The sequence below is a fragment of the Abramis brama genome (genome assembly GCF_963993115.1).
Source record: "Abramis brama genome assembly, chromosome: 19".
Lineage (NCBI taxonomy): Eukaryota > Metazoa > Chordata > Actinopteri > Cypriniformes > Leuciscidae > Abramis > Abramis brama.
In genome coordinates this window covers 19,973,531-19,998,296 of record NC_139981.1, presented here as the reverse complement: position 1 = coordinate 19,998,296, position 24,766 = coordinate 19,973,531, and the positions used below count along the sequence as shown (strand labels likewise).

Here is a 24,766-nt window from a genome sequence, read left to right as displayed (position 1 = left end):
TGTAGATTTGTGGGATTTTTTTGTGTCTCTGGCTTATTCCAAATATTTTTTAATGTCTATAATAACAATTCACGTTGTTAAAGTCTAATATGAAGAACAATAACTGACGAGTTGACTGATTGATTATTCTTGGATACATCCGAATTATTTGTAGCGCAGCAGATCTGTAGCCTCTGGTTTTGTATTTACACAAACGGCCCAAACTAACACAAACTTATTGGAAGCCGTAGAGTTGGAAACAGTATTAATTTAAAAAGACAGGGAATTAATCTTCTATGCAAGAATGCCCTCTGGTGGTAAACTGCAGTCAGTCAGTCAAGTCAATGCACATTGAAATTAAGTTACAATGAACAATTATAAAACAATAAATGAAAGCAAAAAGAAAACATGAATAGTAAGAAAACGTCAAAGATTAACAGGCTATTTTTTTTGTAAAATAATATATAAAACATGGAATTTGGCTGGTTAGGTTATTGTATTTCTATATCTTAATCTAAACTCACTGCAAAAACATTTATAAAATGGGATAAATTTAGACAGTCCACATTTGTGAATAAAAAAATTATACATTTTAGCATGTTGTCAATACTTTCATCATCATATTCACAATAACAAACGCCGTCTTTCATAAAGTTATATAAAAGAGATATTACATTTTTCCATTTTTTTTAGTACAATTTGACAACCATAAAACAAATGACATATTCTATGACTCTTCTGTCGTTTCACGAAAAACAAAAAACAAAAGCACATTTCTTCAACACAAAATGTATTTAATACTATTTGAACGTTACAAATGCTGAATGGTGATTTTAGCAACAAAACGTCTGCGAGTCCACGCCGACATAGGTTTTCCGCCAATGAGTCTCAGCCGAACACACTGAGCTATCCAATAATCAAAGCGTTATCTACATATGCATCCCCCTTGGACACGCCTTTAATCGCCATCGACCAATCAGTCTATTGCTTTAGTCAGTCAATCAACTCTACCCGCCCAGTTTTTCTGACGGAACGGAAGCCGACATGGGCCAAACCAGCCCATCCGGATAACATAGACAAACTTGGCAGCGAGCGGATGAACTGGTTGGATCTTTGTTCTTCACAGCTAGACTATCAACCTCTTTATATATTTTTGCGTATTGTCACTCATATGTACCACATTTATATCAAGATATAAAATAAGTTACTCCTTCTTTGGGCACGCAGCTTCAGCACAGGCAGATACTTTTTGGGCTAGCATATTTTCCTAGTGTTTTTAGTTCATTCTTCCCCCCACCGACGAGGTTTTATTGGACCAAGATAGGCGGCGCGGGCACCAAGATGTCGAACCGGATGGTGTGCAGAGAAGCGAGCCACGCCGGCAGCTGGTACACGGCCTCAGGTAGAGCCAGAGAGACAGCGGCCCGGGCCTGAGGTCCGGTGTCCTGCTTAACACCAATGTGTGTGTGTGTCTGGCGGTGTCTCAAAACCTGGTGAGCTGCCTACCTAGACAGCATAACTGGGACGTTCAGCACGCTCCTATGATAGTCAAAAATGCTGCCTACATAGGCAGCTCACTACGTTTTTTGACACAGCCTGTGCGATCAGCTGGGAATTATTAAATAGCCGAGATTAAAATTGTTTAATGACCACAGAGCGCGTTTCTTTACATTTATACCTTTTCCCCCTGAGCTGACATCCTTTTAAAAAACGAACTGGCTTTGTTTTAAATGCAAACTGAAACATGTCAGCTTAATTTAGTTAAAATATACTATAAAATTCTGCATCCAAATTATTCTAATTCTGTAAACAAAAGTGCGACATTTACTTTGCCTTAGCATTTAAATGGCCATTTCATGAATTAGTTTATATGTTAGAAATCATTTTGAATAATTATTTCTGCTTTTCAGGGAGTAAACTAAAACCACTTGCATTTAAATTCATGGGCCAATATTTAAATCGACCAGACTCTTGTGTTTCTCTCATATTTGCCTGTTGTTGTTGTTGTGCATTTTTGTGTCTCTATTGTGTGTAACTTCTCTGTGTATATCAGCAGCTGAGAACAAAAACAGGCCAGCAGTTAGCGGGTTAGCCTATAGCCGGTGTGTGTGTGTGTGAGAGAATCTCCTCTAATACACACCAACTACACGAACTAACACCACAGATTAATATAGCATCCACACTAACTTTACCCAGCCCTACTTTGCCGGATCAGTAAATCCAGATAGATAAACTGCCGCAATTCAGAAGACGGCTGGATTGACCCTGCTAACGGCTAAAGCTATTTGATGAAGTTCATATAACAGCTGTACATGACAGCTATGTTTTTATGGAAAATCAAACCCTATGTTTCATTAATACTGATGTCAAGTAATACTGTTTATTGTTATATCAGTCAGCATTTAGTTGCCCAGTTCCATTCCAGCAAATACAGTGAGCACAGTCAGCACATGAAAGTCTTTAGATGGCCGATGGTGTTTTTTTCTCTCTCTCTCATGCAGTAACAAAGGATGCATGACAAAAGCCCAGTGCTACACACACACACACACACACACACACACTAGATTACATATATTTATACTGTACAGAAATCAGTCTGCTGGCCTTTACACTATGACCTGTGTTCTGCAAGCTGCCAACATATTTTAGAGATCTTGTATTGTAAAAAAACAACAACAGTCTTTTGCATGTGTATTCTAGAAGGTCTATTTCCACCAAATAATATCTAATGTAATTTATTTAAAACTACAGAGGTTACTGTGGCGCACACAACTATAAACATCCTTGGATTATTATGTCTCCAGTTACAGATTTTAGATCATAACTGTGCCCGATTGGCCAATAACAGGAAGGTGACAGTTTCAAAATGTACAGACAATGTTGTCAATGAATCTCTCTCTCTCTCTCTCTCTCTCTCTCTCTGCTGGGTAGTAACTGATTACATTTAATCTAGGTTACATAATTAGATTTCAAAAATAGTACTTGGAAAAAGTACTTGAAGTTAGATTATATTACATTTTAAAATACTCACAATCAGCCTACAGTTGCTTTTCTAAAATATTGATTACATTTTCACATAATGGCAGTAAATCATTCATAATTTAGTGATTCTCCCTTATTCTTCTATTTCATGTTTTAATTTTTTTCAAAAAAAAAAGCACATCGCTTATATACATTCAAAAAGTCTCACAGACATGGCAAATCATTTCACTTTTAAGGAGTGTTTTCTCAACATTGTAACATTGCATATCAAACTCCCGATGAAAACATGAATTATTATTTGAATTATCACTCAGTAAGTCATTTAACACCATGTATTACTATGTCTTTGGAAGGCAGTTGTCTTTCAAACACCTTTTTATTGTAATTTTCATTATTTTAAAATTATTTTAATTTGACATTTTGTATGATTTTATAAAACCTGACAATGTTTAATGCACTTTATGTTGATAAAAAATATAAAATGATAAAGAATATATTTCCGTCTCTTTGTATTTTTATAACAATATGGTACAATATTATCCTATTCAGTTCAATATGTTAAACGAGTTAGGTCAAAAGTAATCTGAAAGTAATCAAAAAGTAGTCAGATTACATTACCTAAAATGTACCTAAATCATTACACTGTATTATATAAAAAACAGCACTGTAGATATTAGTGTCCTCATCAGCCATTAAAATCCATATCGGTCTAACACTAAAATGAATACATTTGCACATTCATCAATATTCAGATGCTCTTGGGAATATCATTCGTGATAATAGTATGATTCATTATAGTTTAGAGATTTGATTAACAACAACTGTTAAAATTTGACCAATTTGGTTGTATTGTTGCTATGCCTTTCACAGAATCAGCTGAAGTTCATCTGTTCACTGGTTCTCATAACTGTTATCTTGTCCTGTCAGACTCTGATAAGAATTTCATTAGAATTGGGACAATGGCACTGTCTGAGACTGAAATATTGCTGAAATCAACATTCAGGACAGCAATTTTAGCTATTGATTTATTTTTGTTTGAATGATTGCAGTAGAGGAGGAATCCACAGGTGAATGCTTTATTATAAAATTGTTTAGCATGTCGTGGTACTGAGGTGATACAATGATGAATGAATATTAAATAATATACATTTTTTTACTGCATTGCAGTAATTGGATTATTATTATTATTATTATTTTTGTATTACGCCAATGGAAATTAGGGATTAAAATATGCTTAATGACAATCAAGCGGATTTTTATACTGCTGTTTTTATTTATTCTTTTTATTTCTACATGATCACTTATTCTACACAATATTTGTCATGAATACAATGCATAAAAAAATCACGATTTTCCTAAATAGGCTTAATTTTCTTAATGCCTTGAAATATTGTGGTCCAATGAAAGCACTCACCGCGCTCTCCCAGCTAATAAGGTGCTAAGATCTACAAGAACATTGTCTTGACAGATTTTGTGGGTTTCACCCGTACATTTTATGTTGTAGATTGTAAAGGGAGACTTCTGTTGATTGAATACAAATATTTCTACATAGTGAGAATGGTACCGTACAAACTACATCCTTGCTGAGTTATCCAAGCTGTCAAATTATGTCTGTATCTCTCATATTTGCTAATAAGGTTTTCTTCTATCTTTGCGTTTAGGATCCCAGCTTAACGCACAACTCGAGGGCTGGTTATCTCAAGCACAATCTACAGTGGGTCCAGCTAGAGCCATAATAGCACCGTATGTGGAGTCGAACCAGACAGACATCTTTTTTGCTTCAGGTTCCGTTGTGTTTTTGTATTCCTAAACAACTGTCTTTTGCAGGCACGCCGGCTACACCTACTGCGGCGCGTGTGCCGCTCACGCCTACAAGCAGGTGGACCCCTCAATCACGTAAGTGTCCCTCCTGTCATCAGAGCTTCTTTAAATTCTCTGGAAGTAGCCGTAATGTTGAGTTTGCCGTGGGGAGAGAGGTAACCGCAGCACTCTCTTATTCATCAGTCGGAGGGTGTTCATTCTCGGCCCCTCTCACCATGTGCCGCTGTCTCGCTGTGCCCTCTCCCCCGCCGAGGTCTACAGAACGCCACTGTATGACCTGAGGATCGACCAGAAGGGTAAGGAATCTCATTTCCTCCCTGCCCAGTCTCAAAACAGAAACCTTGGGAGGATTAAATACGGATTGAATAAGAATGCACAGAAAGGTGTTCACCCAGATTATTTTTTACTTCTGGCTCATTTGCTCTCAAACTGAGCTTTGCAGAAGTGATTGCAACATTTTCATCTTGTAAATGACCATATTTGTTATTGCGCAATAGTTTTCTAGCTGTTGTCTTTGACTATAATCATGACGAATGTGCATCAACATAGAAATATGAGGGATAATCTTTTTATTTCCTGGTGTTCATGTTAATGAGGGTTTGTGTAATTATCATAAAGTACCTTTTCTGTTTGTAACTCGTCAATGAAAGCCTATAAGTGAAAACACAAGGGCTTTAAATCCCCCCGTTTCTCTCTCACGCAGTTTACGCTGATCTGTGGAAAACGGGCATGTTTGAGAGGATGAGTCTGCAGACAGACGAAGATGAACACAGCATTGAGATGCACCTGCCTTATACCGCTAAAGCCATGGAGAGGTAACGACCAGACAATGAACAAATGAACATCTTCATCTGGACCGTTAAAGGAACAGTTCATCCAAAACGGAAAATTCTGTCATCATTTAGTCACCCTGATGACACCTGTATGCATTTCTTTCTTCTGTGGAACACAAAGTCACTGGTGTTTCAATGTGTTGTTTTGAAACCTATTGACTTTAATTATATGGATAAAAGCAGTTGAAACATTTTTCAAAATATCTTCTTTTGTGTTCCACTGAAGACAGTCAGTCATATAGGCTTGGAACAACATGAACTATCCCTTGAATACATCAGATTCGTTTCGTATATATATATTTCTTGTTTGCCGTACATTTTTTCCAGAAGTTGTTTCACTCAGATGTACCTAACAATAGGCAAGAAAAGACTATCGCAACTTCCATTTCATGCTGATTTTAAGTGACTGAATGCCAGCCAGTGGGCAGGACCTATGATGCGATGATTTATAACTATTCACTGTTGTCTTTCTATAGAGGCAGTCATATGCAAATGTATATCGTCTTTGGAGCTTGATTACATAATATATATATATTTTTTTATAATGAGGATGATGTTTTAAATTATAAAAAACCTGCAGGATGCTTTAATGGTACAAAGACCTCATCTTATACGTCAATCGATCAAAGAATATTTGATTTCTTGTGTCATGAACGCTTTACACTTTTTAGTAGTGTATATAACTTGGGTCACATTTTAGATTAGGGTCCAATACTCACTATTAACTAAACCTTTTGCCTCAATAAACTCCTAATTACTGCTTATTAATAGTTAGTAAGGTAGTTGTTAAGTTTAGGTATTGGGTATGATTAAGAGATGTAGAATATGGTCATGCAGAATAAGGCATTAATATGTGATTTAGAAGTACTAATAAACAGCCAATATCCTAGTAATATGCATGATAATAAGCATAGTGAGAATTGGACCCTAAACTAAAGTGTTACCATAACTTTTGTCTGGATAAAAATCTAAAATGTAAGTGATTCTTTGAAGGAACCAAGACTATTAGTGGTACTGGACATATTAACATATTTAACATCATCATCGTTTTTATAAAACTACACAAGTCTCACCCTTTGCATTTTAGCTGCGTTCTAGCAAATGCGTGATATTTGATATAGTTTTCTGTGGTTTCCTCAATGTACCTGGTTTTTACATTGGCAAGAATCTATCAAAGTTTCACCTCATCTCTATGCAGAAGCCATGAGCAGCATTATTGACCCATAGTTCCACTCTAATGCTCATTCATCTCTGCCAGATCCACTAATTATGTTGTCAGGATCTGTTTACCTAGTGCTGTGCCTCCTAATTAGTTTGCAGTGATGGAAGTTCTGTTATTTTTTAAAACGTTTTTTTTTTTTATTAATGCAGAAGCCACCAACCACTTCTGTTATGCCATTAAAACATGACAGTATGTGGGCATAGGAACGTTAACATCCCCTCAATTAGTTTGATTAGACATTTGGGTATTTTTTTCCAAGCAGAGCAATTAGTTGCTGAGCAACTGTAATATGTAAAAAAAAAAATTCTTCCACATTATATACTCTGAACTTAGAAATTTGTGGTACTGAAAACCCTTGCAGAGCTATTTATTTGGCATGGCCACTGTTTTAATGAGTGATGCTAAATAACCGAATGAAAAATGAATTTTAATAAACATGCAAATGTCAAATCTCCATCTGGGACTTGACAAATGGGACAAATGATTATCTGCTGTGCTTTGTTTCTCATAAACAGCCATAAAGATGAATTCAGCATCGTTCCTGTGCTGGTAGGAGCTCTGAGTGAATCTAAAGAGCAGGAATATGGCAAGCTGCTAAGCAAATACCTGGCTGACCCCTCCAATCTCTTCATCATCTCCTCTGACTTTTGCCACTGGGGTTTGTCTCCACTCACACTGTGAAAAAACATCAATAAATTACAGTCAGTAATCTGTGAAGAATTTCCTGTTAGTTGAAATGAGATGTGCTGCTGACATCTTTTCAGCTGTAAATCTACTAGGGTTTGCACCGACTAGTAATTTAGTTCTGGCACAGGTCAGCGCATTGGATCTGTTATTGATTATTCAACTGACTTTGGTAGTTCTCGTTTGCGTGTACCAATTTTTGGGAACACTTCAGTTTAGGGTCTCACTATTTACTAGTTGGTTATTAGCATGCATATTACTAGGATATTGGCTGTTTATTAGTACTTATAAAGCACATTAATGCCTTATCCTCCATGACCAGATTCTACACAATACCTAAACTCAACAACTACCTTCCTAACTATTAATAAGCAGTAATTAGGAGTTTGAGGCAAAAGTCATAGTTAATATGTAGTTAATAGTGAGAATTAGATCCTAATCTAAAGTGTGACCCAATATTTTTTGTGAAAAACACACCAATTTTGTTGTATGCAACATGCATGTAACAGTAACATATGTGCATATTTATGCATATAATACGAAAAGCAGCACTTAACACAAACTTACAAAAAAAAGCCAATTATTATATATAAATAATTGATTTATTAATTTCAAAATGTATATATATTTATTATATATTCCAGTAATCATAAAAGTGGAGAGTAAAGTCATGATATTAGTTTGGTATAGCAAACCGCCCTAAATCAAGTGTCGCTCAAATTAATGATAACGAAAGCAGTGTGTAATCTGTTGAGGAAGATATGCATGCTTTCATTTCTCACTCACCTCATCTCGGGAGCACAGACTCTCATTCTCCGTCAATGTGCTGGACTTGCCAGAAACACAAGCTGCCTGCTTCCTACATAGACTTGGCAGCATCCAAATGGAAATAAACCTTGTAACTTAAGTGAGTGTTTTGAAATGCTCTACATAGGTAGGAATTCGTACAAATATTCCAGATGGAGATTTTTTTTGCTGCCTCCTTTGGTTAAATGATTCATTTGAACTCTTTTCGTCTATTCTGCAGGTCAACGTTTCCGTTACACCTACTACGATGAAAGTCAAGGGGAGATCTACAGATCTATCGAGCACCTTGACAAAATGGTAAACCAATTTCTATGCCCTTTCCTTCTGGTACCTCACATAATGTCTGACATATGAGGTTTACATGCAAGTGGCCCATTCTGCTTTGGGATACACAACGTGCTAATTGTATTGCTGGTTCCAGAAAATTGTTCTCCAAGCTACAGAGTCATTGTTACGGTTACTTTGGCGTGGAAGTCGGTGATTCAAAGACTGACTTTAATACTTTCCACCCATGATAGTGTGTCAAATAACAGATGTTCTTAGCAACCCAAACCTCATTAAAGGCCTGCCAACTTGGCAAAGTACTTTTGCCTCGGTAGGGTCATGTCCTATACAAAGATCTCATTTGATCTGGAGCTCCTTTAAAGGTAGGGTAGGTAGGATTTTTATAACAAACTTTTTTTCAAATTTGTTTAAACTGTCTTTATATACCAATACATAATTAAAATGTAAGTGCTCTGAAAAAGAGAGTATAAAAATCGAGTGACTGTAGACCTTTAAATCTGCAATAAACACAGCTCATTCTTTCCATTCGGGACGAAACAATTGATTGGTTTGGGCGACTGTCACTCACTCTTGCAACCATGGCTACCACCCCTGTTGCTAGATCTGCCCATATGCACGCGCACCCGTTTGATTTGAGGAGTCCAAGAGAGGCGCGGAACCTACGAAGAGTAAAATTATGGCAGAGAAAGAGCATTCAAAATTCAAAGCACCTGCATATGCAGTCAGCGAAGGCAAACAAGGCAAAAACTACTTCCTCGGACCCTGGTTGCCCGCACTCTTGAACAACCTCCTCTGCTTCGCCCTCGACCCCGGACCTGTCCTCGAACCGAACCGGTTCTTACAATTGATTGGTTGGGTCCTTACATGCGCTTCGTGAGGCACACTAGCACACACACGCAAGGTCTCTCGCTCCCTCTCTCTACACGTTCTTTCCCCGGTAGACATAGAATCCACAGCTAGATCAATGAGAAACCCTATGATTACAACGACCATCATTTTAAGTGTCACACAGGTCTGAAATTATCGTACATTATAGGATTTTTTCCATTATTGATCGTACATCGTACAGAGGTCAAAATTATCGTACAAATACGATAATTATCGTACATCTGGCAACACTGCTTCCGCGCGTTCATGTGTTTTGGGGGCGTGGCTTTGGAAGGAGCTCAGAAGGGAGGGGGTGGAGTGAATGGAAATAATTAGTTGTGTTTACAACAGTCGTGAGAGGTCTACAGACACTCGATTTTTATACTCTCTTTTTCAGAGTACTTACATTTTAATTATGTATTGGTATATAAAGACAGTTTAAACAAATTTGGAATGTTTTTTTTTTTTTAGAAAAATCCTACCTACCCTGCCTAATAATAATGAAATATCCATTAATTACTGTTACTGAAAATCCATCTTGCTTTTTGAAAGTTGAATATTTAAATCATGATTTTGTTTTGTACAATTAAACGACAGCAAATGTCTAATGCAAAAAAATTATTAATCGCAGTAATGAGAATGTTTTGTTGATGTCAGTCAAATATATCCATATTCATTTCTTTTTTTAGGGAATGGGAATTATAGAACAATTGGACCCCATCTCCTTTAGCAATTATTTGAAGAAATATCATAATACTATTTGTGGTCGCCATCCCATCGGCGTTCTTCTAAATGTAAGTACCTAATGAATGATTCATATGAATTTCCCCCGGGACATTTTATTTAGCAAACCATTGATGACTCAATAAAGCAGAAGCAAAATAACGTGAATAATGGCTAGTCCGTAAGCATGGTAATTAGTCTAGCACTTAACAGTCGCAGAGCTTTTATTAATGTCTTTTTCCCCCTCCAACTAATGTCTTGTCAGCTTTCTAGTCTTTCATCATGAAGCTTTTAAGATTACCGTTAACTCTCCAATGATTCTCCTCACTCCACCAGGCCGTGGCGGAACTGAAAAAGAACGGCATAGACATGAACTTCTCTTTCCTAAACTATGCGCAGTCGAGCCAGTGCCGAAGCTGGTCCGACAGCTCAGTGAGTTACGCTGCTGGAGCTCTCATCGTTCATTGAGGTGAACTCTCCAAGGAGCCACGGAGCCTCCTAGAAGACCCCATCCCTTCCCACCCGTCCTGTTCCCGACCACCTATCCCAATCCCTTCCCACCTCTTCTTATAGGAAGGACATGCAAAGCTTGTCCCAGATGGGAATCCTCACACGCACCCCGAATCCAGATGTAACGTTAGATACTAACCTCCTCTTCCTACAGCTTTCCCTGTACCCTGTTTTCCACGTGAGGCAACCCGGATGATGCTATAGCTTGAAGTTCAGCCGCAGTTTTTTTTGGGTGTTGCAAGGTCAGATGTTTGGTTGGTTTTGTTGTTGTTGTTTGTTGGGGGTCTTAATGAGGCAGAATCGGCTTTTGACCCCCCCGAGGACTTTAGGTATCCAACGAGCCCTTGTGTAATTTAAAAGCAAGACACACTTAAAGTTTAAATAAAGTAAAAGAAATAAAACCATCGACATTTCACTCTTTTTGCAAGTCTGATAAATGACATATCTCACCTAATGAGAAATAATTTGAAAAAGGAAGTTGACAGACTGCAACATGCCCATGTACACCCTGAGAATTGCATTGGTCCTGTTGTAGTTTTTAAAGGGCTACACAATACCCACTAACCCTCCACTGTACTGGTTATACCAAAAAAAAAAAAAAAAGTTTTTCTTTCATTTAATCTTTATTGTAGTCAAATTAAAGTCTTTTTTTTCCTGATTCTTATATTTTGTTCTGTTTATTTTTCCTTTGTGATTTACCATTATTTAGTTTTCTAGTTTTACTGTGTTTGATATATAATCTCAAACTGTGTGGAAACATTTAGTAGTATATGAAGTCTACAGAAGTGCAGTACATGTTTGATTTAATGCTGGTTCAGTTTCAGACTGCCTCAAAGTAGCCATGCTTTCCCATCAACCCTGAAGCTTTTAAATGCTATTTTTGGGGTTATTCTTAAACAGTTTTATTTTCTCATGCAAGTTAGCAGCCATGTTTAACAGCTGACTAGTAGTTAGTGATGCACACCCGTACAAGGAACTGCCAGAAGGGAATTTTCTGAACGGCGTAGGCATTTTGTCTTGCTTTCCTCTTTAACGCGTCTACTCCAGGCCTCCCAAAGAGCACAATGCAGCAAGATTTTTCCTGGGTAACCATCGGAAGGAAAACCGCAAGGCTCGTGTACATCCCCACCAAGGTTTGAATGTCTCAAACCGGATCCTCAAAACAGAAAAAAGACAAAGCATGTCATACCATACAGATGTGCCTTTGGTCAGTGTTAAACATGATTTTTTTTTGGGGGTCCTTCACCTGTACTTTATTTAATCTGTCTATTAAATCAGTTTTCACTGTTTTTAAAGTAGGGGAAGAGAATCATTAGCTTCACCCATCACAACACCTGTTCTTGTACTGTTCAAATCTTTTATGTTAGTGCCGTTTATTATTATTCTAACTATTATTGTGGAGAAAATAACAGTTCACACGTTGTCAAATCTATGTCAAAAATGAATCAAAGTGCTCCTTAGCGGAGTCATTTTTGAATCTCAGGTTACATTTAAGCATTACAGAATTCTCGCCAGAAATGACAAGGGTCATGGCTAATGTTGCAAAGAAACAATAAAGTGTAATGACAAAAGTTATTATGCTGTGGTGTTTCTTTTACTCGTCTTAGTGTTTGTGACATGTTTACGAGCGGTTTGTGGGTTTGTTATTGAAGTGAGAGCTGGACAAGATTCATTTTAGATGCCATATATTATAACATGAGTTATGTGCATCTCTCCCAAGATGTAGTCTCTCTGTCTTTCCTTTCTAATCGAAAGTTAGCAGAATCTTGGGTGTGTGAGTTTAAACCACATTCTACTCTGAAGTAAGGATTTGTGGGCAGTAAAGCAATCCTTAACATGTTTCACAATCATTATGAGCATGTGAACAGTACATCTGCTATGGCTACCATGTTTAACTACTCTTGACACTTGCAGAACACAAGGACAAACTGCTATTCAAAAGTGTGGAGTCGGTACGAATTATTTTTTTTTAAAGAAATGTATACTTTTATTTATCAAGGACATACTAAATTGATCTAAAGTAAAGACATTTATAAAATTAAGAAAGATATTTAGTTTCAAATATGTTCTTTGGAACATTCTATTAATCAAAGAACCATTAAGAAAAACACAAGTTTCCACCAAAATATAATGCAGCACAGCTGTTTACATAATAATAATAATAATAATAAAAATAAATGTTTCTTGTGCAGCAAATCAGCATATTAGAATGATTTCTGAAGGATCATGTGACACTGAAGACTGGAGTAAGGATGGTGAAAGTTCAGCTTTGCAATCAGGAATAAATTACATTATTACTCTTTCTACAGTATTGTCGATTCAAAAGTTTTTAATATTTGTATGGTAGTTTCAAGCTTTAAATGAATAAAAGTGGACTCACATGAAAAACCTTTTCCGTAATCGCTTTTGCAGACTAACTTTTATATTGAAAACAGACCTGCCTTGCAAGCCACCCTCATGCGATCGTCACATTATTGTGGATTTATTTTAAATGGGAAGAGCACACGCAGTATAGTGCATCTGCATGGCAGACCAGTTTAACTTAATTTTGTGTGCCATGCAGCTAAATTCCTGTGGGACGAGAACTTCCTTTAGATAGATGTTGACTGCTAAGATATTCTTTAATACCATTAAACAAGGGAAATTAAAACAATTCAAGAAAATCTGAATCTGCCTGTGATTTGTTAATTCTCTGTAACAGACAAAAGTACAAAGAAAATATGTTCAAAGTTTTCATTGACCAACTGAATTGTATTTTGTAAATATAAACAAATTTTGATGTTGATGGCTGCAGCACATTACAAAAAAGTTGGGACAGTTTGGGAATTGAGGATACTATTTGTTTCAGTTTTGCCAGTGGAATATTTGCCCTATTTTGCTAGATACAAGACAGCTGCTCAGCAGTCCATGGACCTTTTCATGATGAGTCATACATTTTCAATAAGAGACAGATATGGACTTAAGGCAGCCAGTCAGGCACATCCACTGTACGGTGTAGAGTGTCTGAGAAACCATTAGCATGTGCAGAATGAGGCCTGGCATTGTCTTGCTTCCCAGAAAAGATGTAATCTTGATGCAATCTTGATGTTTCTGTACAATCCCAATATATGCCTCCACATCAATGGTACCTCCACACATGGAAGTCACAGATGCCGTTTGCACTGATGCACCCCATACCATTACAGATGTTTGATTTTGTCGCTGATGAAAGTCTGGATGGTCCTTTTCATCTTTGGGACTTGATGTCTGTTTTTCCCAAAAACAAGCTGAAATGTGGACTCATCTGAGCACAGCAAACATTTCTGCTGTGTTTTGGATCATCTGAGATGAGCTCGGACCCAGAAAACTCAGCAGCATCTCTGCAGAGAATTGATGTAAAGCTTTCTCCTTGCGCAACAGTGATTAATATTGTAATTCTTGATGCAGCAGTTGACTGTTTTCCAAAGTACACCCAAAGGTTTTCCAAAGTACACCCGAGCCCATGTGGCTATTTCTAACACAGTAGCATGATGGTTTCTCATGCTGAGGGCTCAAAGGCCACACACATTAAACAGAGGTTTCTTGCCTTTCCCTACACGGACTGAGATTTATTTTATTATGTTAGATGCAGTACCTAAATACTTTGCAGTCTTGCATTGAGAAATGTGATTTTTGTATTGTTTGACAATTCGCTCATGTAATTTGGCACAAAGTGGTGAGTCATGACCCATCTTTGCTCGCAAAGACTAAGATTCTCCTTTCACGATACCCTCACCTATTACCAGTTCACCTGCTAATTGGACTGTTTCAAAAGAATTTACCTTGGATATTCTGTAATCTTTTCACTTCATGCATCTGTCCCAACTTTTCTGGAGTGTGTTGCAGCCATCAAATTCAAAATTTGTTTATATTTGCAAAATACATTGGAAATATTTTTTGGTACTTTTGTCAGTTAAGTAAAGGTTCAAGAGAATTAACAAATCACAGATTCATGATTTTACTGTATTTTACAAATGTCCCAGCTTTTCTGGGGCTATAAATTGTTGGCAAACTAGCATGAAAGATGTCTTTAACATGGTGGTAGTTATGGGTAAAGATACACTGTAAAAAAAAAGATTGTAATTTAACTGTAAAAGACCAAAAATGCGACAGTAAAAACCTATTAATTGGTTAAAAGTTCCCAAAAAATAAATAAATATTTTTAATATACATTCTCAGAAGTCCTTGTGTGACACTTCACATTTTTGGTGTTCAATTTTATTAATTATGGTTTCTTCTTAGTTTTTGGTTTTCAGTTATGTACATTAGGGTTTTATGGCACATCTTATGTTTTTAAATGAATTATTGTATTGTCATGTGTGTTACCATGATGGTGTTTAGCATTTGTGTGCATGACACCTATTTATTAGTATTTACCTCAGCTTGGTGGAAAAGCTTTTTGTGATTTATTTGTGATTATACGATTCATCACGTGTCTTTCACTTTACCACACCAGTTTTATTATGGTGGATGTCAGGATAATAATACAAAACAGATTTAAGTAGCAACATGGCTTTGCTAATTTAGCAGAAAATTGCTATTGGATTTACTGGTTTAAAATGCATTTTAAACCATTTTTTAAGTTTTAGGTTGTTCTGTATGTTTACATTTTCACTGTATTTTGACTGAATTATTATGGCAACCACAGCAGCCAGTTTTTATTTTCTGTAAAAAGACACAGACATTTTTACGGATTACTTTAAAAAAGATTTTTTTTTCAGGATTAGGAAGTAAAAGCTTTAAAGGCAAACATCTATAGATTCTGGTGTGTTATGCAATGTCATTCACCTGTACCTTCACAGCTCACATAATTGTGGTTTTCACTTTTTGCACTGGTTTAGAGTTCAAATTCAAATATTTTTTTGGTTCCGGTGGTTCCCACTAATTGGCCCAGCTGTTCTTGCCGTTTAGCAGTGTCGACATATCAAATCTCCTGAGCCGTTTCAGGTCGCGCTGAACGCATTAGGGTAAGGAGAACGTTGTTGAGAATTAGTTTGGACACAGGTGTCAGCTGTGGTGACCGCAAGTTTCTCCTCCAGAAATGACTTCAGTGTTGATCTCCAGCTTACATCATGCTCTCAAAAACAAAATTAAGAATTTGTTCTAAGTTAATTGGGTGAATCTGGTCTGATTTTTATTGTCTTCATTTTCATTTTTGCAGAGCAGGTAAATATGTTTTTGTAAGTCAACATTAAACAAAATTAAGTTGCTTAATTAAATTAGTTAGCTCGCTGAACCCTGTCATCATTTCCCCTTAGCATGGTGGGGTCGTGATGAGCTGCAAAACACTGGCTGAGGAACACAAACATGCTGTAACACGTGCATTTGTACACTTGCAAAGTCAGTTGTGCTATGTAACATCACTCACTGTTTTTACTTACAACCCCAAATCAGAATAAGTTGGGATACTGTACAAATTGTGAATAAAAACAGAATGCAATGATATGGAAGTTTCAAATTTCAATATTTTATTCAGAATACAACATAGATGACATATCAAATGTTTAAACTGAGAAAATGTATCATTTTAAGGGAAAAATAAGTTGATTTTAAATTTCATGGCATCAACACATCTCAAAAAAGTTGGGACAAGGCCATGTTTACCACTGTGTGGCATCCCCTCTTCTTTTTATAACAGTCTGCAAACGTCTGGGGACTGAGGAGACAAGTTGCTCAAGTTTAGGAATAGGAATGTTGTCCCATTCTTGTCTAATACAGGCTTCTAGTTGCTCAACTGTCTTAGGTCTTCTTTGCCGCATCTTCCTCTTTATGATGCACCAAATGTTTCTATGGGTGAAAGATCTGGACTGCAGGCTGGCCATTTCAGTACCCGGATCCTTCTACGCAGCCATGATATTGTAATTGATGCAGTATGTGGTCTGGCATTGTCATGTTGGAAAATGCAAGGTCTTCCCTGAAAGAGACGACATCTGGATGGGAGCATATGTTGTTCTAGAACTTGGATATACCTTTCAGCATTGATGGTGCCTTTCCAGATGTGTAAGCTGCCCATGCCACACGCACTCATGCAACCAGTGGCGGATTTAGCAAATTGGGGGCCCAAGGCGAAAGTATGTATGTATGTATGTATGTATGCCTTATGTGTAGAGACGGATAACCATGAACTGGACATTTTAACTACTACTTCAACGTTTCAACGTATTTCTTAAGAATATTAATACAATTTACCATGCTTTTGAAACGTTCATGATGATAAGGGGATTTTTTTTTTTTTTTTTTTTTTTGAGGTTGGTTGGGGGCCCCCCTACTACGACTGCTGGTAGGGGGCCCCAAGCAGCCGCCTACCTATGCCTCTATGTTAAGACCGCCACTGCATGCAACCCCATACCATCAGAGATGCAGGCTTCTGAACTGAGCGCTGATAACAACTTGGGTTGTCCTTGTCCTCTTTAGTCCGGATGACATGGTGTCCAGTTTTCCAAAAAGAATTTCAAATTTTGATTCGTCTGACCACAGAACAGTTTTCCACTTTGCCACAGTCCATTTTAAATGAGCCTTGGCCCAGAGAAAATGCCTGCGCTTCTGGATCCTGTTTAGATATGGCTTCTTTTTTGACCCATAGAGTTTTAGCCGGCAACGGCGAATGGCACGGTGGATTGTGTTCACCGACAATGTTTTCTGGAAGTATTCCTGAGCCCATGTTGTGATTTCCATTACAGTAGCATTCCTGTATGTGATGCAGTGCCGTCTAAGGACCCGAAGATCACAGGCATCCAGTATGGTTTTCCGGCCTTGACCCTTACGCACAGAGATTGTTCCAGATTCTCTGAATCTTTGGATGATATTATGCACTGTAGATGATGATAACTTCAAACTCTTTGCAATTTTTCTCTGAGAAACTCCTTTCTGATATTGCTCCACTATTTTTCGCCGCAGCATTGGGGGAATTGGTGATCCTCTGCCCATCTTGACTTCTGAGAGACACTGCCACTCTGAGAGGCTCTTTTTATACCCAATCATGTTGCCAGTTGACCTAATAAGTTGCAAATTGGTTCTCCAGCTGTTCCTTATATGTACATTTAACTTTTCTGGCCTCTTATTGCTACCTGTCCCAAGTTTTTTGGAATGTGTAGCTCTCATGAAATCCAAAATGAGCCAATATTTGGCATGACATTTCAAAATGTCTCACTTTCAACATTTGATATGTTATCTATATTCTATTGTGAATAAAATATAAGTTTATGAGATTTGTAAATTATTCCATTCCTTTTTTACTCACAATTTGTACAGTGTCCCAACTTTTTCTGATTTGGGGTTGTAGATGGGCAAACTGAACCTTGTCACCATTTCCCCTTGGAAAGGTGGGGTCATGACCTGCAAAACATACAAACATGCTGTAACGTGCATTTGTATACTTACAAAGTCTGTTGTGCTATGTAACATCACTCACTGTTTTTACTGAGATGGGCAAACTGGAAGGCACAACGCAGCAGGCGGAGTTAGCTCGCTTTCAGGGATCAGGTGGTGAACCTGCAAGCGCTGCCCTCGGAGGAGGCAGACCCAGCCTTGGCACTGCTCTGTCCAGTACGCGCCCTCCGTGCTTACGTAGACAGAACACAGTGTTTCAGGACCTCAGACCAGCTCTTTGTCTGTTTTGGTGGGAAGCTGAAGGGAAAGGCTCTCTCCAAGCAAAGGTTGTCTCACTGGATAGTGGATGCCATTGTCTTGGCTTACCAGACGCAGGGTCATCCATGCTCCCTAGGGGTGAAGGCACACTCCGCCCGGAGTGTGGCTTCCTCCTGGGCTTTAGCGCATGACGCCTCGCTAACAGACATCTGTAGAGCCGCAGGCTGGGCGACACCCAACACTTTTGCAAGATTCTATAATCTCCGGGTAGAGCCAGTGTCCTCTCATGTACTTGCTTCCATTAGCCAGTAAGTAGGACCTACTCGGTGTCATCGCTTGCTGCTATTTCACTCTGATGAGTTCTCCTTAGACCTTGAGTTCTTCCTGCACTGTCGATGCCATCACCAGAGTGCATGCCCGGTTGGTCAGCCCTCGTGATTGGCTAGGTGCTCCATGTGCATGGTTCCCCGCTGGGAAACCCCCACATGTGTATTTCCACGGTAAGCCTCCACCGAGCACGTGTTTTCCCTTGGCAAGACCTCTTGCCATCTCGAGGTTGAAACATTCCACCCTGCGGGCTGGATACCTCTGAGCTTCCATATGCATCCCGCTCTCGGGTCATATGTGTATTGTGCTGTGGTGCTGTGTTTCATATTCCACCTGGGATCTGCCACCCAGTGTACCTTGGTATTCCTGCGTTAAGCCTATCCCTTTGTCCGTGCTAGTCTCACGACAGGGAGCTCAGACTTGCACAGGGCACTGGAAGACAGCCGCTGTGGCGTGATTGAATTGGGACCCCCATTCGTCAGTCACTGATGTAACTCGGAGTGACTGAATGAAAGGGAACGTCTCGGTTACGTATGTAACCATCGTTCCCTGAGGGGGTTACGTCCCCCTGTTACAACCGCTGTGCCGCTGGAACAGCCGGGAGTTCAGTCTCGGCTCCTCAGCATAACAATGCAAGATTGCCACGCTGCTCCTTTTATTCCCACGTGGTGGGGCTGACTTGCACTATGCAAATTCCACAGACCCATGGCATTGTTTTACCATTGGCTCATTTTGTAAGAACTCGAAGGTAATAGGCTTCTAAGCGAAACCCCAATTTGTCAGTCACTGACGTAACGTCTCCGTTCCCTCCTCAGGGAACGAGGGTTACATACGTAACCGAGACGTTCCTCAACATGTGCTGACAAGACTGGATGAAAGCTCTTTGGTTTTGACATTTTCCCAGTCTTCGTTTGCCACCATTTGTTCCACGTGGGTTTCAGTGAGCCTTTCACAATTCCTTGGAACAACTCTTGAAATTTTTTTTTAGTATAGCAATTTTTAATTTCGTAAAATCTTATATGTACCTGAATTTCAGTGTCACTGACAAGAGAACAAATTCCTTTTTTACCCACCTCCTCAACTGTCCTATATTTAAAAAATCATCGATTTACTTGAATTATTAAAGGGACACTCCACCTCTGGAAAGATGAATGTGTATTTAAATTGGGTCATTTATGTAGAAGAAATGTGAAATTATTTTTGAATTTGGAGCTTTCTAGACTGAGAAAAGCCAGAAAATGTATTTTTGGCTCATGTGGATGAAAGACAACAACTCCCAGAATGCACTTGCTTCGCTGCTCTACGAGGCCACTCCCAAGCCACGCCTACCGGTTAGAGAGCAGTTGTAAACAATAAAGCTAAGCTAAGTTACTAGTAGTCTCCGTGAGTCTGCCTGGGTTTTTGAGATCGCATATCGCACAAAATGTCCGGGATTCGGCTTTTGCGTTCTACAGTCGCCATTCATTGTGTTTACTGTGGCGAGCAGGACGAGACTAGGGCCGCGGGAGAACGACGTGAGGCCGGTGGCGTGATTACTGATGAGCGACACCTGTGAGACGCACTGGTCTCGTATCTCTCACGGAGGAGCGGGTATTTTCTTAGCAATGGTAAAACGCACATTAACCGATCACGCCACCGGCCTCGCGTCTTTCTCCCGCGGCCCTAGCCTCATCCTGCTCGCCACAGTAAACATGATGAATGGCGACTGTAGAACGCAAAAGCCGGTGGCGTGATTACTGATGAGCGGCGCCTGTGAGATGCACCGGTCTCGTGGGCTATCTCTCATTGAGGAGCGGGTATTTTCTTAGCAATGGTAAAACGCACATCAACCGATCACTTGTTTAGCGTTCATATAAACACTACATTCAGATTCACCAATCGGAATGAATTCAGTTAAAATGAAACAAAAGGTGTGCATGTAAACAATGAATGGCGACCGTAGAAAGCAAAGCCGAATCCCGGACATTTTGGACGATCTCGACGGCCGGACATGCAGGTTTCTGCCGGTGAAATCAAACGCACTGGCACTGATCTGTGATAGGTCTGTTAGCGCATTAGGTCCAACCCCCTATGGGCGGGTTTGAAAGGGTGGGAACTAGTGCTTGTAGTCTTAATAGAAATCCCCCCCTCTTACACTTCCTCCTACAATGACGCAAAATGACGATTTTTGCGTCATTGTAGGAGGAAGTGTAAAGAGGTAAATACAGATTTCTCTCGTCTCGTCTGAAAATGTTGCACGACCATTCAATAGTATGACTGGGTTTCTAACATTGCAAAGCTTAATGCAAATGGGTGGAGTGTTCCTTTAAACTTACAAGTTGATTTATATGAATGAGGACAAACATTTTACACATACCTTTTATACGTTATATGCTGAACAGCATATACTGCCATTGATGATGCGTGATATCTTCTCCCTGTATCACCTCGTTTTTCACAGAGGTCCATTTGTCCCTCACCTCCATTTCTGCCATCTAATGCAATAAACACAGTTGTATATGTAATATTTTAAATTTGGCATAAACATTTACATCTAAACTAAAAAGCAAACCGTATACTGTTATTTACAGCCTTTCTCACCATCCAGGATAATGTCACGCCGCAGGTATGGTTTGAGTTGGGACACATTGGTTTTCTGGCGGAGAATGTTGCCTGATTCTGCAAGTGTAGCCAGTCTTTGACTAGAAAAGGGCCTGTCCAGTTCCCCTCTAAACGTCCACCTTTGCATCCCTCTTTTCTTTTGTTTGCTTTGAGTACCTCCTCTCCTTCGTGGATGTGAAATGATTTCACATTTTTTCTTTTCCGGGACTCCACCTTTTGCCTCCCCTGTGCTTTTTCAATGGAATCCAGCACCTTATGAAAACAATGTATAATAAAAAGACTGAATAGGTTTTATACAGAGAATCCGAATGTTGTCATGGATACACGGATTGCAGAGGTGACTGCACTAATAATTAGTGACTGCAGTTATAATTCAAATTATTTCAGATTTGAATTATAACTGCAGTCACTAATTATTAGTGCAGTCACCTCTGCAATCCGTGTGTCCATGACAACATTCGGATTCTCTGCTACAAAGCAATCTGCCTCAGATACTGCCTTTGTGTTGAGAACCTCTGGCATGATTGGATGCTGGTTAAACATCAAATAGAATGGTGTATACTTTAAAAAAGTGTTTCAACAAATTACATTTACATAATCAATTGCATTATAATCATTTATTTTTTAAACAGTTCCAATCACCTGCTTTGAGGTGCTGATGGCATGCACCACATCCTACAGGTTTTTGTCCCAGTCATTCTGCATGTCATTGCAGTACTTTGACAATGCCCTCTTTATAGTCTGATTAGTCCTCTCATCCAGTCCATTTGGCTGAGGGTGGTAAGCTGATGTGACACACTGCTTTACACCCAAGACCTTAAATATGTCCTTATTTAGCTGTTATCAAAAAGGTATGCAAGGCATGGTAGATTATTATAACATATAGCCAAAAATTTAAATAATAAAATCTTCTTAACTAAATAATAATAACCTGGTTCACAAACTCCCTCCACTGGTCTGCGATTATTCTTTCAACCAGTCCGTATGCATTAAATGCTTTTAAGACCCCTGTAGTCACCTCAACTGCGGTCTTACACTTCAAGGAATTGGCGGAAACCCATTTGGTGAAGAGGTCAATCATTGTAAGGACATAAAGGTTCCCCTGAGGATTGGTTGGAAATGGTCCCATCAAATCCATTCCAGGCTTTAGTGACCTTGATAGGGTGCAACACTGGAGCCACTGTTTTAATAGTATCATTAAGATGACACTGTGGACAATGGGCAATCTAAAATATAAAAAAATAGGTGTTTGTAACATTGCAAACAACAGAAACACATTACTTTGTACAACTACATCAGGGGTCTCAAACTCAACATAGGATCTTGAGGACACGACTTAACACCACATGGCCACGTCATAAGTATGTAGTATGATCTTGTGGTCCCAATTTAATATGTGGTGGCCTCTACATAACGTACCCATGAGTTAATTATTTACACTTGAGGGGCTGTATGAAACCATCTCATGGGCCGGGAGTTTGAGTCTACAAATATCGTATCCACTTTGTGATGTCCGAAAAGATACCTTGCCAGTAGTATGCGCTTGCAATCTTATTAAATGTCCTTGTTCTCCCTTGATGCCAACCTGTAGCTGGGTTGTCATGGCAGTCCCGAAGGACTCGTTCCTTCTGTTTCTCATCCATGACAACCAGACGGTTTGATCCGTTTGCAGTTTTATAATAAAGATGTCCATCTGTATTAGAGACATAAAAAGGTAATGTGAGTGAACGCAACACACAATATTTAAATAATGTTATTTATTGAAGAAAAAAATATGTAAAATTAATTGTTTTATCATAAGCAAACATAGCGGATTAAACATTAATTTAATTTAACAATTTAATTACAATTAAACATTATTAAAATACACCGGGTGATGAATACTTACTGAGATGTTGGATGAAGAGAAAGAACAATAATTAATGTTAAGTTAAATTGATAATTAAATTGTATTTTTGAATTAAGTAAGGTGTATTGGTCGCAGAGATGAAATTGTCCAGAGATGTTTGGTCACAGAGATGAAATTGTCCAGAGAGACGAACAGATGTCCAGAGATTAAATTTTCACAGAGATACTTTATGTTATACCTGTGAAACATGACAATCGTATATATAGCCCCGAAAAAATAAAAAAATTATGAGAGACATTCTCATTGGCCATTTTCAAGTGTCTTTAAAAATGACAATATTTTATTGATGAGCTACGTTGTAATATTATATAAATAATACAAATAGTTTTTAAAAACCTGTGTAACATCTAATACGTTTTTTTTTGTCATGGCAAATGGCATGGCAATTATCATTACATCTTTGCATTAGAATATACAGAACAGGTGCATGAAAGAAATACAAATATAACAAGAAAAAAGTAATAATCATAGTAATAAACAAAAAAAGATTAAAAGGTTAAAGGGGCTAGGTTTTTGTGTTTTTATTTTGTAAATCATATTCTTTAAAGCAAAAAAATATTTATTGCATTCTTCTTTTTCATCACTTTAAGGGCTTTTATACAAGACATAAACTCATTAAAATGCAAAACAAAACCGTGGTTATATATAGCATATGACCATTCATGTCTGAAAACTGTGTCCAACATTGTTTAGTAAACATAGCAAAAGCAGTTGCCCTGCCAATTTTATGCTAACCATACTTCGTCTTCATCATGGACAACAAACTTTGTTAAATCACATTTAAATATTGGAGTATTTAAACTCCAATATTATATAACTATATTATATAACCTGTCTTTATATTATATAACCAGTATATAACTGTCCTGCAGATTTATTGCAAATAATATTGCAGTACAACATATTGGCTAAGTACTGAACAAAAAAAATGTTTTTTTTTACCTATATCAACAGCAACCTGTTTTTAAAAGATCTGTAAGAAAGGCATGGTCTCTTTTGAGCCTTTGCCAGTGATGCTTGATTTCTTTCAAGACAACATACTCTGAAATACTTCCCATCCCATACATGAAAAAATACATGACGTGTTGGTGATATCAAGATAAATAAATTAATAAATAAATAAATTTGATATAGCCTACTTGATATGAAATTCATTTTTAAGTCATTTTTAGCATGTTGCTTTGTGGTTGCAAGCTGCTAACAATAATTCCGAATCCTATTCCACAAGACCCTTACTAAACCAATCTTTTGAGAGAGAGAGAGAGAGAGAGAGAGAGAGAGGTTGCTGATTTATATTTGTAACTGATTTACCTGGATATTGAATATAGATAAAAGAAAAAGACAAACACCAGTGAATATTGTTCTGTAATATAATAATTGAATTAAAGCCATAAAAAAAATTGACATGTTAATCAAATTATATTTTGCTTTCAACAACTTGAGATTTTAAATATTAGCTACAGAATATATACAATTTACATATATAATATACATATACAATTTAATTACTATACAATAGCAGTCTGTCTTTCTGTAAAGCTGCGTGTACCTACTATGAAAAGCGCTATACAAATAAATGTATTACTTGATGGCAACAAACAGCTTTTATCT

General features: G+C 38.1%; 1 protein-coding gene across 1 annotated transcript; it reads left to right on the top strand.

The window, feature by feature from the left end:
• Positions 1–1,005: 1,005 nt before the first annotated feature.
• memo1 (mediator of cell motility 1) lies at positions 1,006–12,288 on the top strand. Its single transcript, XM_084092592.1, has 9 exons — positions 1,006–1,381; positions 4,623–4,704; positions 4,789–4,857; positions 4,966–5,078; positions 5,486–5,597; positions 7,353–7,495; positions 8,549–8,625; positions 10,170–10,274; positions 10,540–12,288. The coding sequence occupies exons 1-9, from the start codon at positions 1,321–1,323 to the stop codon at positions 10,669–10,671; spliced, it is 894 nt and encodes a 297-aa protein (XP_083948718.1). The 5' UTR covers positions 1,006–1,320; the 3' UTR covers positions 10,672–12,288.
• The last annotated feature ends 12,478 nt before the right edge of the window (positions 12,289–24,766 follow it).